The sequence below is a fragment of the Bombyx mori genome, chromosome 13 (genome assembly GCF_030269925.1).
Source record: "Bombyx mori chromosome 13, ASM3026992v2".
Classification (NCBI taxonomy): domain Eukaryota; kingdom Metazoa; phylum Arthropoda; class Insecta; order Lepidoptera; family Bombycidae; genus Bombyx; species Bombyx mori.
In genome coordinates this window covers 1177852-1196579 of record NC_085119.1, presented here as the reverse complement: position 1 = coordinate 1196579, position 18728 = coordinate 1177852, and the positions used below count along the sequence as shown (strand labels likewise).

At 37.3% G+C, this 18728-nt stretch overlaps 1 protein-coding gene and 2 long non-coding RNA genes across 6 annotated transcripts in view; 1 reads left to right on the top strand and 2 right to left on the bottom strand.

The window, feature by feature from the left end:
- Positions 1-2340: 2340 nt before the first annotated feature.
- LOC105842824 (uncharacterized) lies at positions 2341-6580 on the bottom strand. Its single transcript, XR_005245406.2, has 2 exons — positions 6041-6580; positions 2341-5956 (listed from the first exon to the last, which is right to left on the bottom strand). It is a non-coding gene; the product is annotated as an uncharacterized LOC105842824 (long non-coding RNA).
- Positions 6581-8534: 1954 nt separating this feature from the next.
- The window catches only part of LOC101741349 (uncharacterized), a 16232-nt gene continuing 6038 nt past the window's right edge, over positions 8535-18728 (top strand). Inside the window, exons 1-13 of one of the 4 annotated variants that reach the window (XM_038014881.2) lie at positions 8535-9031; positions 9894-10071; positions 11280-11448; positions 11767-11949; positions 12853-13101; positions 13364-13487; positions 14310-14480; positions 15015-15129; positions 15301-15431; positions 16048-16212; positions 16805-16914; positions 17413-17551; positions 17991-18220. In XM_038014881.2, the coding sequence (XP_037870809.1) occupies positions 10046-10071; positions 11280-11448; positions 11767-11949; positions 12853-13101; positions 13364-13487; positions 14310-14480; positions 15015-15129; positions 15301-15431; positions 16048-16212; positions 16805-16914; positions 17413-17551; positions 17991-18220 (1812 nt within the window). In that variant the 5' untranslated portion in view covers positions 8535-9031; positions 9894-10045. Of the gene's footprint in view, positions 9032-9893; positions 10072-10245; positions 10377-10494; positions 10519-11279; positions 11449-11766; positions 11950-12852; positions 13102-13363; positions 13488-14309; positions 14481-15014; positions 15130-15300; positions 15432-16047; positions 16213-16804; positions 16915-17412; positions 17552-17990; positions 18221-18728 lie in introns of those variants that run through there. The other 3 variants (XM_062671654.1, XM_038014882.2, XM_038014883.2) reach the window with 3 other exon arrangements.
- LOC134199934 (uncharacterized) lies at positions 9223-10076 on the bottom strand. The gene is made up of 2 exons (XR_009974606.1): positions 9702-10076; positions 9223-9405 (listed from the first exon to the last, which is right to left on the bottom strand). It is a non-coding gene; the product is annotated as an uncharacterized LOC134199934 (long non-coding RNA).

Here is an 18728-nt window from a genome sequence, read left to right as displayed (position 1 = left end):
TTTTGGTGTGACCAAAACGGCAGCAATTAAAGCATTGCAGCGTGGGGTAAATATAAAGCTCTACAGGTAGGGAGTTAAAACACATAAAGACCCTGGGAGGTAACACCTTCCCATCAAAGGTCAAAACTACGGTCTCAGTTGGAACAAACTTGGGTGTCTCGCCGTCATAAACCTTTCTGTTTAGTCTCCGAACTTTCAGAATGCTTCCACAGTTCTGCGGAAGTTCTATATTTTCTATAACATCTTTCTCGTCCCAGTCACATGGAACACCTCTCACTATTCCCATGCGGGTGATAGTGAAGGCCGGAATAAAAGCTTTATATTTATTATCATCAAGAGATTTGTGATTTAGAAATGAGTTAGCCTCCTGAAATGTTTTAAATTGAAATGACAACCTATTCCTTCCAATTTTTTTTATGCTTCCCTCTACAATGCTTTTTATTGAATTTTTTTTTAGAAAGAATCCAAATTGTACTGGATGAATAGATCCGGTTTGATTAGGTTGTAAAATTTTTTGAATATGTACATCATAAGGCGCAGGGTCTGACGCCTGGTAAAGCAGCCTAGCAGTGCGAGGGTTACTCGTAATGTTTTTAGAGTTAGCAACCTCATCATGATGGATTTCAGTGATTTTATCATCTGACTCAAGTACTTTAGGTATAACATTATCCTTTATATCATTAGGGGAAAGTTGGCAATCTGGTAGATCTGTATGTTTGTGATTCCTTCTCTTTTTTTGGTTTCTAGTTGATATTCTCTTTCTTTTAACGGATTTAATGTTTTCCGAACAGTCTGTATCTATAATGGAACCTTCCGTTTCCATTCCCGAAGCATCTATTGTAACTACATGAGACACCTGGAGGGATGTCCCTCCAGGGTCTTCGGGCTCCAACATGGAGGCCAAGAAAAAAAATACTATTTACATATAATACAATAAGATGACTTACCAGGCGAAGAAAACAAACTAAAACTATAAATAATCAATACTACTAATATATATACACTTTACAACTTAACTGATCCTGTAATATTAAATTAATTTAATTTTCAAAAGTTTAGCCAAAAAAAGACGCCCGCTTAATTCAACACTTCCCGCGCTTTTTTTTTCAACAACAGCAGATATTTAGCAATTTCGTTTGTCAAATTTGCGACACCTTTTATATCTGGTGCTGAATTGTTGCTAACTATCTGCAAGTGTAAAATTTGTGAAATTAAATTATTTTAACTTGATTTAGGTAAGTGTAATTGGTTTAGATCTTTATTTGTGTTTGTGTTTTCCATAGTATTAACATTAAATACCACGCTGGGCAATTTAAGTACCTACATTAATAATGTTGAGGTTATAAAGATTATTTTTTACAAATTAATATTTCTTCTAGGTATGTACTATGGACAGAGCTCAAATAATGAGGCTTTGGAGTCTAAGGAAATTAGGTCGGATACATACGAATCAGTGCGTTTGCGACGCTGTCTTCGGGATCAAGCCTGACCCCTCAATCTATCGGAAAGTTTGTTCAGAACACATTACAGAATTTCGAAACATCAATATTTACAATTGTGCTCTGAATTAAAGCCGTTAATAACCTAGATCATCAAGACGAACAAGAATAGAAAGTAAAATGCAAGGTACTTATATATTCAATTTAACATTATAATATATTATGTGTAAATAATGAAGAAAATAAAAGATTCACAAAATCTTGTCTTCAAAAGTAGTTTTTTTTTTGGTTTCAGATTTATTCTTAACTAAATGTTTTAAATAACTTGTTTATACAGGTGTTAACAGCATTGCAAAATTTCATACCAGAAACCTGTGGGAATGAGCTTTTTGCATTTTGAGTTAAACTAGTAAATCCAATGCCATTAGGGAAGTGGCTATGGCATTAAACAATCTTCCAGTTTTATTGAAACATTTAAAGTTTCTGCAAACAGTACAATGGGTCATAAGTTATTATAAATGGGTAAGTTAAATAACTATCTTATAGTATAGAGCACAAGAGTTCCACTGATTTTACAATTTCCACGAGTCAATCATATAATAATATATCAGTTATATTCTTGAAGCTTTATAACTATAGCTATATTTAGCTATATATAGCTATATTTTAAACAGAGTTCTGAGAAATGTTAAGTCCTGGTGAAACTGGAAAGGCCTTCAGGCCACCATTAATCTTTCCTACATAATTTTTTTTTTTTGAATTCAAAATTTGTCTTATTTTTATAGTACATAGATATTTGAACAATAATAATTTTGTGATTGAAAACATAATATAATAGTAAATAAATTTCTTTTCATTATAGGTTTTACAATAAATTTGGCTTTCCTGGGGTTTCGGGGTGTATAGATGGCACTCATTTGCACTTATCAGATCTTCTGTATATGAAGAAAGGTTTTAGAACCGCAAGCATTATCATTTCAAGAATGTGCAAATAGTAAGTATTTTGCTGAAGCCTATCATTCACAATAACAAACATTTGATAGTACTTATCTAAAGAATTAAATTTTTCAGATATGTGATAGTGATCTTAACATTTTTAGTATTGATGCAACATTTCATGATACATTTGTCTGGCTTATCACAACTGAATATGTCTATGCAGGACCTGCACCATAATAGTGAAAAAGGTTTGGTTTTTAGGCAAGTAAAACATCATGAGCTCTGTCTCAGTAACCTGACTACTAAATAATACTCAATCTAAAAGTATATTTAAAACTGGGAAGGCAGTTAATATATAGTACTATAGTAATGTTTATTGTCATACCAGGAACACTTGACCATTGTGAGTATTGAAAGCCAGTTGGAGATGCTTGTTGGTACATAGAGTACTGCATTATGATCATCATATGATGGCCAAGACCATAATTGTTAGCTTGTATTGTATAACATGGCAAACACACATGGGTTTCCAGTGCCCCAACTCTGACGAAGATGCTGAAATTGATGTTTCTTATCAAATTCATAACATTGTATTTTTTGGGAGAGAAGAGGAAACACAGCACTTAGCACCATGTCAACATTCAAGGGTGGTTCAATTGGATTGTGGAGAACAGACATTAAATTTAGTCTCAACCTCTGTATTCTAGTAATTTTATGTAGATATTTTTAAAACTGCTGTTCTTAATTATGTGAACTGAGAGGGCAAGAATAGCCTAATTATTTCTGCCTATATTTTTTTAATTGTGCTTAGTGGAAATATACATATTTCCTTAACATTTTTGTGTTTATAGTAAAGGATGGATTCATAACTATTTGAAAGCAAAATTGTGAGGTTGTTTTATTAAGACAATGTTTTAATCTGTCGTGCTCAATTTGTTCTGTATCATTTTATCTTTATGTTAACCCCGTTTGTATGTTGTGTTGTTATATATATATTATTGTATATACTGCTGTTTTACATAATGGAATAGAATGAATAACAAATCGACTAGTAATTCATAATTCTTCTAGATGTTGTTGGATACATTTTATTACATGAATTGATGATTACATGATTACATGAATATTACTTACAAAATGAAAAACATAATTCATAATTTAGACAAAATGTTGATCAACCACCACTGATTTTTGTTCATTGTGATAATAATAATAATATAAATATTTAACTGGTCCCGTGATAAGTTCGTAAAGAACTTGTGTTACAGGTACCAGATAACGGAAATAAATGTAGGATTTTTATTATACACATACATATCTAATATATAAAATTCTCGTGTCACAGTTTTCGTTGCCATACTCCTCCGAAACGGCTTGACCGATTTTGATGAAATTTTTTGTGCTTATCCGGTATCTATGAGAATCGGCCAACATCTATTTTTCATCCCCCTAAATGTTAGGGGTAGTCCACCCCTAAATTTATTTATTTATTTTTTAGACACAATTTTTAATTTCTATTTTTTTATGATACAACATACAAAAATACATACAATCCTTAATTTTCACCCTTCTACGATCAACCCTTATTTTTAATTTGCTAATTAAAAACTTTAAAATATTTTGCGAGAATTTTGTTTTTATTTTGTCATGACGTAGAATAATAAAATTCATATTACTCTGAAATTTTCACCCCTCTACGATCAACCCCTATATTTTATTTGTTAACTTTAATTTTTTTGGCAAGATTTTCATTTTTATTTTTATTTTATCATGAATTAAAATAAAAAATCTGATGTTACTCTCAATTTTTCATCCCTCTATGATCAACCCCTTTTTTATTTGTTAATTATAAACTTTAATTTTTTTGTCAAGTTTTTTATTTTGTTTTGTCATTACTAAAAATTAAAAAAAAATCATATTAATCTCAATTTTCACTCTTATACGATCAACCCCTATTTTTCCATCCCGATTAATATTTTTTTTATTCTATGCACAAATCCGCAATAAGGTTGCAAGATGGCAATCAAATATTATAATTGTAGTACGATAAATTCTTATTCAGAGTTTATAATTTCAAGTTCCTTTAATTTATGTTTTTTAAATTGAATTTGATCTCCCGCCCTCGCCGGTCGACTACTGATCAACTATCAATCGATCAGCTATCCCCGCCAGGTGTCGCCAGGATGAAGACGAAGCCGGTCTCCTGTCTTACTTACTCACTATACATCATAGATTATACACTTAATATATTTGAGAGCTATACAATACTATACATTTTTCAGCTATGTTTTTTTGGTTTTATTTGTGTATAAATAGTATGTTCAGTAGGTCTGAGAATCGGCTACTATCTATTTTTCATACCCCTAAGTGAAAAGGGTTGTCCACCCCAAACATTTATTTTTAATTTTAATTTTTTGGATATATTTTTTTTGTTTATAATGAGGTATTATGTTTTTTTTTTCTACAGTAGAATTTCCCTAGAAATCTTATTTAAGGCAACACAACGTTTGCCGGGTCAGCTAGTATTTAATATAAATCCATAACCCTGGAAAAGACATTTATATTTATCATACAAATATCTTCCCTTGGCGGAATTCGAACTCGCGACCCCCTTGTGTAGCGACCATGTCACTTACCATTACACCAGAGGGCCGTTAGATAAGTTTGATAATAAATTTTTTTGTGTAATTTTGTTTTATTTGAATAATAATTCTTAAATTAGGAAATCGTAGTTTGTTTGTAATACATGTCCAACTTCTTGCCGCATGAAATTGAAGCCACAATTGAAATATAATATCGACTGCCGATGTAAGTAGGATGATAGCAAGGTGATAACTCTATAACCCTATAGACTAGAAGCAGAACATGCCGAATACTGTGAATACAAAATATACAATGAAGCTAAATACTGGTATTCTACTGGTGGTAGGACCAATTGTGAGTCTGCACGAGTAGGTACAACCATTCCGCCTATTTCTACCGTGAAGCTGTAATGCGTTTCGTTTTGAAGGGTAGAGCAGCCGTTGTAACTATACTGAGACCTTAGAACTTATATCTCAAGGTGGGTGGCGCATTTACGTTGTAGATGGCTATGGGCTCCAGTAACCACTTAACACCAGGTGGGCTGTAAGCTCGTTCACCCATCTTAGCAATAAAAAAATAAATAGTCATTTTGAAATGCTAAGTTGAGAGTAGTTTTATTAGCGTAAAATATACTCATTAGTGTCATAAAATTTACTGTAGTACCAGCCTAAAGTAAAACGTATATATTTGGATTTGCTTGACTATTGTAACAAGCGCTATTTCGTTTTTATGGTAATATAAACTATTATTGACTCAGCTAAAATTAAAACAAAATTGAACTTATTATTTTATACAAGGTTTTTGCCGTTATTGGTCAATTCCTTGAATTTTTTTATATATCTCAGCTGGAAGATGCGCGGCCTCTGCCTGCGTACGAGCAGCCTCTGCTGAAATGAAAGCTGCATGAGCCAGTGGTTCGCCTTAGTTTCCATTTTCTCCTCTTTCTACAACTACAGCTCACGATGTGTCTACTCTTGTTTGTTGTCCGCTATAGTCTAGATAATATAATGATTGATTAACATTCTTACTGCAGTGAGTGAGTGCAAAGAGTACCTGGTTAATGAATAAAAATAACTTACTAAATATCGGCCTGATATTTGCAATGAAGCTTCTCTTAAGATGGCTTCGTCGACGAAAAACTGGGCTAATTATAAAAATAAATATTTATTTATTGTCTTAAAATATTAGATTCATTTGTTTAAAAATAATATAGAACATTAAGTTAATGTCTGACATGCAGTTTCCTATTCACGTCATATTGCCCATGACCTTGGGTGAACATTATTATGAATAGTCTGCACAGCTTTTATTTCCCTTCAAGCTGTGAAAGACTGCACTATATTTCTGGTATTCAAATCAAAGCCTACTCTTGCCAAGTCAAACAAATCCACTATCTATTACTTGATAAAGAATAGCAGCATCTCGCCTAGAATATCATCGACTGGTTGTTCTAGCGTTGTCGGCCTCATGTCGGCGTAAGATGGATCTGTTGTACACTTTATTATTGATAAAACCATAAAACTAACTCATTTATTCTAGAATTTACTATTTAATTTGAAATTTTACTGAACCAGTGTTAGAATCCCGCAGGCAGATATCAATAAATCCAATGAAACGTATTTGACATATATACATGGAAGACTTCCATGATTAAGGATTCATTCATCTTTTATTTAAAATCAAATTAGCAAATATTCTGAAATCGTTGGTGGTAGGGCGTTTGATTAACCCGCAAGACCACCATTCCGCCCATTTCTACCGCGAAGCAGTAATGCGTTGCAATTTGAAGAATGGGGCAGCCGTTTTGGTATACAGTTGAAACTCAGACCTCGTTTCTAAAAATGGGGGCGGCATTCACGTTGTGAGGTCTATACCACTTAACACTAGATGGGTTGTGAGCTTATGTACTTACTTAATTGATAATGAAATTAATAAATTAGGCTATAATTTTGATCCATTCTTTTTTAAAATAGATTCGTAACGTAAACAACTATCTGATTACAAATTATCAAACGATTACAAAAAAAAAGTGTTATCAGTGTTTGACATGACACAATTACATTTTTATAGCTATTATTCAAAATAAAGCAAAAATTATTATTAGATCACTTATTTTTAGTAACGCTTCATCGAAAAGAACAGAATTAGCAGCTCTCACTTGGCGTTTCAAACGTGAATTCCACTTAAACATTTTGAAATGTTTATATGTAACGCGCTTTTAAAAATTCATTTGCCGGTTTGTTTAGCAAAAAAAAAAGTAATGTGGCTTTTTAGTGCCAATTATTGCTACCCGATTGCGACTGGCGCTAGTTGTATGACAGAAAACTGCAGTAAGCGGTAAGCGAACAATCGCGGTACGTGATACGAAATAATTTGACGTTTTGCGATCGGTCGCGACGCGTCTGCACAACATCTGCAAAATTGTGGCTGTCGCAAATTTTTACGTGATCAGGGGGCCGGCTTTAGAATCTGAAATAACTTTGTTCGTATAACTACGATATTCTTTATTTTAAAACAGATTTATAAAGAATGAGAATATTACTAATAATCTGAATTTTAATTTTTTTTTTTTGTTTGCTTATGTGGGTGGACGATCTCACAGCCCACCTGGTGTTAGGTGGTTACTGGAGCCCATAAATATCCACAACGTAAATGCGCCACCCACCTTGAGATATAAGCTCTAAGGTCTCAAGTTTAGTTACAACGGCTGCCCCACCCTTCAAACTGAAACGCATTACTACTTCACGGCAGAAATAGGCAGGGTGGTGGTACCTACCCGCGCGGACTCACAAGAGGTCCTACCACCAGTAAAAACTTCGTTTATTAGTACTTAATACAGAGTAAACTTAACTTTTTTGAACTGAATTTGTTAGAGATTTAGCTGCATTTGTTATAACATGAAAACACTAAAGCATGTTCAACTAACTAAACAAGATAGAGCCATTGTTAATACATTTTACGACATTATGGCGTTTAGCTGCCTTTGATTTTATGGCCTCAATTATTAATATACGGAGAGTCGAAATAACGTTAAGTACCAGAGACATTTTGAGTATAGAGCCATCTAAAATGTTGGAAGTCCTCAACAAAGTGAACTTCAAGCATTAATGCTCCCATCCCTATGGGCAGTGTTCTGAAGAATTGGTTAAGACGATCCCGTCACTGTCTTTTTACAATCGTACCGCCCACCGCCGGAGATTTATAAATCTATACTATCTAGGGCCATTCATTACCTTCATCTACAATGCGTTTCCAGAGATCTTTGTTGCTACGTACCATCTAGCTTTGGAATGAACTTCCCTCAGGGTATTTTCTTTACATTATGACATTGAAACGAGGCTTGAGGAGTCTTTTTTGCTGGCATCCAGGTGCGAAGGGCAACATATCTAAATACTCGCCTGTCTATAAAAGCCATAAAAAATATGAAGGTTTCTTTAAGACTGTTGAATTAGCAACTGTTGAAACTCCACTCCATTGCTACACTTCTGCCTTTAAATGTCGAACAGTGTCAGTATTAGATAAGTTTTCTTTACCTATTGAATTGGATAAAATAAAAAAGCAAATGTCATTGTCAGTGGTGACATATTGCTTTATTGACGATCTGAATTCTGAATGTGTTTACCAGATTTACCGGACTGTGGTATTTATGTACCGAATGCTTCGATCAACAATAGTAACTAGATAAAGGGATACGTACAAAATTAAAGCAAAAACTGTCCGCGTGAATATATACTTATATAGCTACATTCGTTTACTAACAAACGGAGAAAAAAGTTTTGAAACACTTTTACTTTCAAACTAATAACAACTATGGCACCTAGTAATAAAGTCACAAATCTCCAAAACATTATCTAATACTTACGATCATTCGTCACATAAAACGAGCAAAGCAATAAATTACTCCTGTCACTTACCAATAAAAAGACATATTTTAAACAACTTTTAATGTTAAATCAATCTTAAGGTGCAACAAATACAGTAACTTTTCCCTTAATTGCTCTGAGAACTAACATCGTTTTGCTTTATTTATTTTTGCTTCTTGAAATGCCGATTTCTATTTACTACAGGAGGTAAGGGAGTCGCGCTTAACACTAAAATAATTTATTAATGAATTAAAGTAAAAGTTTAGTTGTTTACTTTTTATGTTTTGGAAATGTATGTTTGTTAGTATCTATACATTACTTATTATTTTATTAGCGTTACGTTTTTGTGTAATATATATTTTTAAGTTTTCGCGACCAGTGCACATAATAAAACAACGTTTAAACGGTTTCAAGCGTGGTATTTTTATTACAATGTTTCGGCCACATTTCAGTAGCCGTGAGCACGGAAGGCAAAGATGTCCAGTGTCAATAAGCGGAGTTCTTAGCTGGCTTATAAAAGTCATCTCTTGTTTCTCTCGCGACAATCGAGATCCATTCTGCACACGTGATTGCTAGGAAAGCTAAAATAAAAATGGAAAGCTAAGTATCTAATGAGAGTCCAACAAACAGACACAAAAGCAGCATTAACCAATTTTAACCAACTAATTTTGAAGTGCTGCTAACAAATTTAAAAAAATTATTACAACACAAATCTACTCCATGCATTTACTGTTCTGTTAAGCAAAAGTTTGTCCATGTGTTGGCCGAGCCTTGGCCAACATTTGTAGCGGTGGTTAAAAATCGGTAATTTTGTTCAAAATTTAATATTATTTATAAGTTTAAAGCTTACAATATAGTTTATACTTCATGTACTTACCGAAAGTAAGATACTCCGGCCGTTAAATTGCTTTTTCGGGCCTTATTTTTGCAACTTTTGAATACACACTGCGGTATTGTGAGACGGGTTGACATTGGCTGTGTTTGAAGTGAACTAAACAAAATAAGAGCTCACATTTCAAGTGCGCTGTTATTTGACGAGACGGATTTTATGCACCGACCCGAAATCTAGTTACTATTGTTGATCGAAGACCGAATGGGTACAAAATTCACAACCAATTACCATGAAACCAAGTACAATGTTATGTTTTACGTTCTTTGCTTATAAATAATACTAACAATATAATAAAACTATAGTCATTTGAAGCACATAAAATTATAACAATGGATCACATCCGACAGTTTGATTGGTAAGAAGTTGTATTTTGTTTTTTTATAAAATCCAGCCATTTCACACCAAAGTAGTAGTTTGATATACTGACAAAGAAGAAGAGTTGAGTGGTTAGAATTATTATTGGATGTCGATTGAGCCAAAAGCGTATCCAAGCTCTGCCATTTGCTAATGATCCTTTTCTAACCTTTGAAAGGCAGATTACATTTCTAGGGATATCTGATGGAGATTTGAATTAAAGTTCAGTAAAATTATTTAAAATACCAATTCTATCTAACTTTAACAACTTGGTAATGTAATGGTAGTTCTTTTGACGTTCAACAAGTATGTACTTTCATTTATGTTGAATAAAACTTTTTTGATTTGATTTGATTTGATTTGAATGCAGTAGTTAGCAACCCTCACTATTACACTGAGGATTCTGGGTTCGATTTGATTCATCAGACAAACATTATGTGATGAACAGGTTTGCTTGCTCTTTGTCCGAGTGTGTATTATCTATATATGTATATAATTAAATAAATATAAGCATGCATGTCAGTCTCTAGTAACCATAACATGAATCTTAAATTGGGGCCAGATAACTGTGTGTGATTTGTTCCTACTTATTTATTTATGTTGGTGGTGGTGTTGGTGCTGGAGGAAAATGCTGCGGATTCCCTGGACGGCGCATCAGACAAACGCATTAATCCTGGAAAAACTAGTTCTTCCAGATGCCTAGGCATCTCCTTAAGACTCTCCACCATTTGCCTATGTAGGATTTTAGAGTTTTTCGGTCACATTGTAAGGAAAAAGGGTGACAATCTCAAAAGACTTCTCATCACCGGCAAAGTGCAAGGATACAGGCCTAGGGGGCGTAGTCCCATGCGTTGGTCCGATCAGATTAAGACGACTTTGGAATCCGGCGTCAATGTCGCTATCTACTGCTCGCCAGACAGGAGTGAATGGAGGAACATGGTCCTAACAAAAGTGCTCCGTAAAGGTCACGACCCTCAGAATTACAACGCACGGAGGAGGATATATTTATTTTTCAAATATAATATTCAGATTGTGATGTCTGTGGGTTATGGTTACCTCTGTAGCAGTGGTACCATGGCCTTAATCTTTCCACTTAATGTTTTACTAGGTTTATCTTTCAACATCTGGTAGGCTGTAATATAGACTTGTCACGACGAGGTGTATTCATGCAAAGAAGGAAAATCAGCTCCTTTGTTGTTCTTTTTTAAGGTGCTCCACACCGGCTGACGTCTATTTTCTAACAGAAAAGGACCTGGACAATTGTGTTACTGAGAGGATCTTGCGTAATAGATATTATGACCCCTTAATATCTAGTGATTCTGATGAAGAAGAAAGAGAGAACATAGATTGGGATAAAATATTTGAAAAGAAAAAAGATGTGAGTATTACTTACTTAAAAAAATTAAATATTATTTAATAAAATTTATTAACTGCTAATATGATTAAACTGTAAATTTGTGATTTAATCCTGAATTAAATACACAAAATTTAGAAAAACCCTGTAACGATTGATAAAAGTGATTGATGAATAAAATTAATGCATCTTCTTCTTCAATCCATGTCCACCCGATGCTGAGTGTAGGTTTCTTCAAGTGCACCCCATTCTTTTCTGCAAAATTCAATTTCAATGAATGCATAATTTAAATTGTAAAAGTAGTATAATGCATAGCTAAACCTGTTGATTCTAACATTACAGAATGAAAAACAAGGCCGTGTTTATGTGCCTGCCCTACATTCATTGCCACCTTATCCAAAGATATCAGCCCTTACTAGTCAACAACACTACCAATGCCTTAAGGTGCTGTGTCAAGAGAACCCTCACATCATGCCTAGTTTCTTCATTCACAGACCAACAAAACTGGACTTGAAAGTGTTTGAGGTATGTTTAAATTATGATTTTTGAACAAGAGGCAGCATGAAATTGCCATTTTTCTGTACACTCTAACATTCTTAACATAGTTGTGACTACAAGAAATTGTGCTTTTATAGTAATCAATTTGATACTTTTTCTTTTTGTTCTACTTGGGTTGTAAGGAATATAGATAACACAGAAATTGATGTGTAAATTATATAGTGTAATGGTAGTCCCACTCTTCGAAGCAGAAAGCATGAATACTTGACTGATGCATCACATATGAATACCATATTATTTTTTAAACCAACAACATAAAATTCCTCTTAATTTGATCAATCAAAGACTAGTATTTATATAAATAGTGATTAAGAGGAAAACGTGAAAAGTGATTACAATTTTTACTACCTGTAGAACACGCCCGCATGAATAGGTACCACCACCCTGCCTGTTTCTGCTAAGCAGGAATGAATTTTGGTTTAAAGGATTAAGATTTACTGGTGGTAGGATCTCTTGTGAGTCCGCACGGGTAGGTACCACCGCCCCTCCTGTTTCTGCCGTGAATCAGTAATGCGTTTCGGTTTGAAGGGTGGGGCAGCCGTTGTAACTATACTGAGACCTTAGAACTTATATCTCAAGGTGTGTGGCGCATTTACGTTGTAGATGTCTATGGGCTCCTGTAACCACTTAACACCAGGTGGGCAGTGAGCTCGTCCACACATCTAAGCAATAAAAAACAAAAGACAGCCGTTTACACTGATTACATTATGGTGGTATAGACCTTGTGTCCAATATCTACTTAACACCACATAGGCTGTGAGCTTATTCGCATAGATGAGCTCTTTGGCACATTTGCCAATAGGTTGTTGCAATAGCAAAAAATTATTCAGTGCTTTATCACATGAGACTATACTATAAAATATATTTTAGCAAGTAAAAGAGACCTATGCAAATGAACAAAAAGAATACATAGATTGGGTGAAGGGTCTCTGGGCCACTAACCACTGTATCCGTGCACTACGTCCCAAGCCTTCCGTCGAGATGGTTTACGAAGCCGAATTCAAAGTCACCGCTAATATGATGCAGTCGTTCCCAAAGACCTACCACCTTGTGGGCCAAATACCATTGGAGATTGCAAATGGAAACTGCGAAATTATACATCTTAAAGATTTACAAACTGTAAGTATTTTGATAGTTTCCTTACTTGGTACTATTGACACTTCCAAAGTTTGAACAGTTTATAAGCAGGACTATTGGAAATTCGATTTCATGTCTCAAAGTGGGTCGCAGCTTTTATGTAATGTCCATGGGCCCTGATAAAAACTTGACCGTAGATAAACATCAGTCCTAAAAATAAACAGTCCAGTCTGCCTTTTCACTATGATACATCTGTGGAAATCCAGAGGGCTTGTGCTCTCAACTAATCCTCATTATTTTTCAGGTAAACATATCTGAGCTGCCTGAAATAAGATACCCAGATGATATAAAAAGTAAATTTTCCATCTTCAAACCATACAATGTGCCGGAACCATGCTACAAGCACCCTTGTAGATTTGTACTCCCTGGTTAGTATACACTAATAAATTTCAATTGCCAGTTTTTAATATACACAATCACAAGTTTAAATGTATTTAATTATTTTGGTCCTCTTACAAATTAACAGTTAAAGCTCAAATAGAATTATTAATTTATTTATTTAACTTATTGCATAAAAGTTCTGTGGCGCACTTAATGCTAACGGCATTCTGTACCAGTCAACCAAGGGCAATGTAAAGAGTGGTGTTAGGTGCATTCCTTTTTTTTTAATACTTATAATAATACTTTAGTTCTTATAATAATCATAGATATACAATTGCTACGCCGGTAAGAGTAATGCCATTTATCGCCGAATAGTCTAACGAATATCGAGTGTTCTAAACATAACAGTATTATGATAATAATAGCCGTACTCGCCGGCTTCGCTGCGCATTTAAAATTAATATTATTATTTATTGTCATTATTATTAGGGAGTCCAACACTCATATAAATATGATCCTATCCATTAAGGACATGTATTTTCTACATGGATACCGAGTTTCAAGTCAAGCGGATGTACGGTTCAGTAGTTATAACGGAACATCCGTAAAAACCACAGTAGATTTATATATTAGTATAGATAAAACAATCTACAATTTGTACATCTGAAGCATGTTGCGGATAATAACATGTACTTTTACAGGAATATTATGTTCTTTTTTTATAATAAATAAAGTTTATAATTTGTACATAAATAGTAACTATTCATATTAATTAATGATACCGTAAGTGAAAAGTAAAACTAGTTTCAACTAGAGTTTTTGCTTTAAATTGTGTAGTTCTTAATAAAGGTTTCACAATAAATTGACAGGTGAGAAATCGATGACGACGCTACCGCTGGCAGAGATACACCGGGAGCTGGCGCAGTACGCGGGCGAGCACGGCGCGCAGTTCGTGGCCGCGGAGGGCGCGCTGCGGAGCCTCGTGCGGACCGACCGCCGCTGGGCGCTGCCCCTCACCGTCTGCAGCACCATCGGCGTCGGTGGGTCCCCCCCTAACTCGCACGCACCACCCCCCTCACCCGCACGCACCGTCCCCCTCACCCGCACGCACCGTCCCCCTCGCCCGCACGCACTGCCCCCCCTCACCCGCACGCACCGTCCCCCTCACCCGCACGCACCGTCCCCCTCGCCCGCACGCACTGCCCCCCCTCACCCGCACGCACCGTCCCCCTCACCCGCACGCACCGTCCCCCTCACCCGCACGCACTGCCCCCCCTCACCCGCACGCACCGTCCCCCTCACCCGCACGCACTGCCCCCCCTCACCCGCACGCACCGTCCCCCTCACCCGCACGCACCGTCCCCCTCACCCGCACGCACCGTCCCCCTCACCCGCACGCACTGCCCCCCCTCACCCGCACGCACTGCCCCCCCTCACCCGCACGCACCGTCCCCCTCACCCGCACGCACCGTCCCCCTCACCCGCACGCACCACCCCCCTCACCCGCACGCACCGTCCCCCTCACCCGCACGCACCGTCCGGACGTATCTATATATTATGTATATAATTTCCAGACGGCGACGAATCAAACGTGATAGTACTAGGCAACGAATTCTCACTCAACAGAGAGCCGGCCTGCGTGAGGACTTACAAAGCCTTCAAACATTTACTTGAGAACGCTTTGAAACAGTGAGTTTGTAACTCTGTAATATTTATCGCATCTGTAATATTTATTTATTTTTATATTTATTATAGTCGAAAGTCGAAAGAGAATTAGTTAATTCAAGAATAAATTCTTCAAGCAATTCGTAATACAACTCTATTTTCACGAGTCTATTTACACTAATTCGACTTCGGCAGGCCGTCGACCGGGGCGCTCAGTAGCCGGGAACAAGACGCCCAGGGTTCGCTCGAGACCAGCTTCGAGGACGAGTCGGAGGACGGGTCGACCGCGGACAGCGAAGACGAGCAGCGGCTGGTCATCGACACCGGTGCGGCGCTCTTGTTCTTTATTTGTCCACAGAATAATTACGAAATTAGAAATGCCAAACTAAGCTTATATTACACTAGCGGTCCGCTCCGGCTCTGCTCGGTTCTTTAACAAAAAATTTAACGATATTTGACGTTGTTTCAGTTTTTTAAATAAAAGAACACTTATTGCGGCATAACTATAATAAATAGACATATTATGCTGTCGCGATACTTTTTGTAAATAATAATGTGTTCTACAAAATCGTAGTACATTATTTTATTCTATCATCAATAGCTTTCGCAGGGCACGCGATGTAAAGAATATTTTAGGTAATTTTTTTACACCTTTGGTTACATTATTGAAGTTTTAGTAAGGATCCTTAATTTTTTTCAAAAAGATTATATATTATAGCCTATGTCACTCGGGAATAGTGTAGCTTCCATACGGTGAAAGAATTTTTCAAATCGGTTCTGTAGTTTCGGAGCCTATTCAATACAAACAAACAAACAAATATTTTCTTTATAAAATATAGATAACTACTATTAAAAAAAATGCCGGAAGCTATCGATTCAGTAATTTAATTGATAAACGCGAAAATACCGTCAGAACGTTACAGCTTCTTTATGTTCGGACAGGTGACATGGACACTGACAAGGAGCGCGACGAGAACGAGTTGGCGTCTCCGAAACGCAGCAGGAGGTCGGAGGGGGCGGACAGTGGGGGTGGGGGCGGGGGCGGGGGCGGGGACCAGCCACAGCCGGCCAATGACGAGCTAGGAGTATACAGCTGCACTTGTGACGGTGAGCATCATTCGATCACGACTTGCGCCCTGAGCAGGTCGACAAGCAGCCCGCGCTGCGGTGCCTCCGTTTTTTTTCTACCTATGTTGATAACCTTAAGAGGCTATTTCAGCTTCGCCCTAACGTGTGTAGGTGAGCTCACGAGGCTCAAATCGGAAGTGTTGCTAACACTGACCCTAGCAAGAGCAGTGCTTCGCAGAATCTACCACCGGATCGGAAACGCGACCCACCGAGAAGATCCGGCGAGAAACTCAGTGGGCTGTGTCTGAGTTAATTTACTCGCCGAGCCCTTCGTCGCAAGCAACGGGTTCGACGAGAACGGTGACCGGTGCTTGAAGTACCTAAAAGCACCGTTAGTGGATCGGGAGGATCCGAAATGACGTGTTTTGGGCGACGTCGACTGCTTTCCATTCTTTCCGCAGGATCGGGAATGTAGTTACCGGCGGCCACGATGAGAGGGTTTTCGTGACGTGCCGCTTTGTCGAAGTGGCGCATTGATGCGACTGTAGATACTTACTAATGGATAGATGGTGCAAGTCGACGTTCCTAACGAACTATAGGGCTCCCCTACTAATGTGAAGTCTGTCCCCAGAATCGAGCTCCGCCAGGCCTCCGCCGTGCTCCTTCAGGAAGTGGCAAATCAATAACAAGACTCACAAAGAAGTCCACAACATTGTGGTTCATTGCGAACATAGAGTCAGGGTAAGTCGGAGGTCACCGGTTTGTAATATTTATGAATACTAGTGATGTCCTGGTAGTCGAAATTCGACTATAGTTAATTGAAATATAAGTTTGTACACTATTATGATTCTATTGTTAAAGACTATTAGACTTCTATGATCACAAATTTCGCCAAGACTACACTATAGAAAAATATTAATAAAGACAAACAATATTTAATCTATTCCCAATTTGACCACAGACGTCACAAACAAAAGTTTGACAATAAATAAATAGTATGCATGCGTGTGTGCGTCAAATACATGGCAGTGTGTGTAATGTTCTTTTTATTGATTTAATGTATTTTTAGGCATAATTTAAAAAAAATATTAACATTCTGCACTCTTTCTCTATATTCTCTATAAGTGTGGGAAATTTCATACTCCGTTCGCGCAATTTTCATAAAAAGGGATACAAAGTTTTTCCTTCACGTATTAATATATCGATTCTTAGTTCAGTGAAATGATGTGTTGGTTGTAGCACGGCTCGCAGGAGGTGGTACTGGAGCCCATACCGGAGTACCAGATCGACGTGGGGGCCAGCCTGCAGGCCGCGCCCACCCGCGCCGCCCTGCTGCTGGCGCTGCTGCTGAGGCGAGACGCCGCCGCCCTGCTGAACGGTACGTAGCGCCACGACACTAGTTGGAGCCCTTAACAGGACTTGTCCTGTATTTTTCTAATCTATCTATCTACCTAATATATCTTAAGAAGAAGGGAGCCTGTAGATCAGTAATACAAGTCTTTGAACTTAGTACTTAGTAGAACTTCAGCTCTTTCAAAGGCTTACAAAATAAATTTTAAGGTTAATTTCCATTTGTATTTGTACTATCGCTTTAAGAGAGAAATAAATAAAATTTTATTATTATTATTTATATTTATTTAAAATCTTATTAATTACATAATATTTTTTTTTAAAAAGATATTATTAATACAATTTTTAAAAAACACTATAAAAATAGATTGGCGCTGATGGCGGTACGACACAAGCCACCAATGGTTAGGACTCCAGGGTGAGAAATCTCCTCACAATGCGTGCAGTATTATTATTATTCTATGAAGTCCGCGTGGAGGGTCCGACGGGGGACGTGGTGTGCGCCGAGCAGCTGTCCACTGAGCAGTTGTCCACCCAGCAGCCGTCCAGCCAGCAACCGTCCAGCCAGCAGCCGTCCAGCCAGCAGCCGTCCAGCCAGCAGCCGACCTGCCCCCGCCGTGACGTCGGCAACACTCTGGGCTGCGTGCTGTCGCAGCTCACGGGTCTGCTGCCGGGCCACTACGTGCTCAAACACGAGGTGCGGTCGCATATAACGACTTCTCATTTATACGACGATAAACACTCAATGCATTAAACGTCGTCGCTCCCCCTCTTGCAACTGTCCACAGCTTAACGTCAGAGTGAGACGTACATATATGTAGGAACGGGACGGAACGAGTGAGAGAGATAGCAGATGTCTTGTTACTAAGTAAGAAAAATGGCGAATGAATGCGGAACACATGGTTTTATTTTTTATGCAAGAAAAGGGTAGTTGCCGGACGCAACGGTAGACAGACTCCGTGTAACATAACATAAAAATCAAGTTTGTGTGAAGTCATCAACCGTTTTACTGGCCCAACCTGAAAATAAACTCTATTTTAAATAATAGAGAAAGCAATATACATTTTTTATTTTTGTTATTGCTTAGATGGGTGGACGAGCTTACAGTCCACCTGGTGTTAAGTGGTTACTAGAGCTCATAGACATCTACGACGTAAATGCGCCACCCACCTTGAGATATAGGTTCTAAAATCAGAAGTATAGTT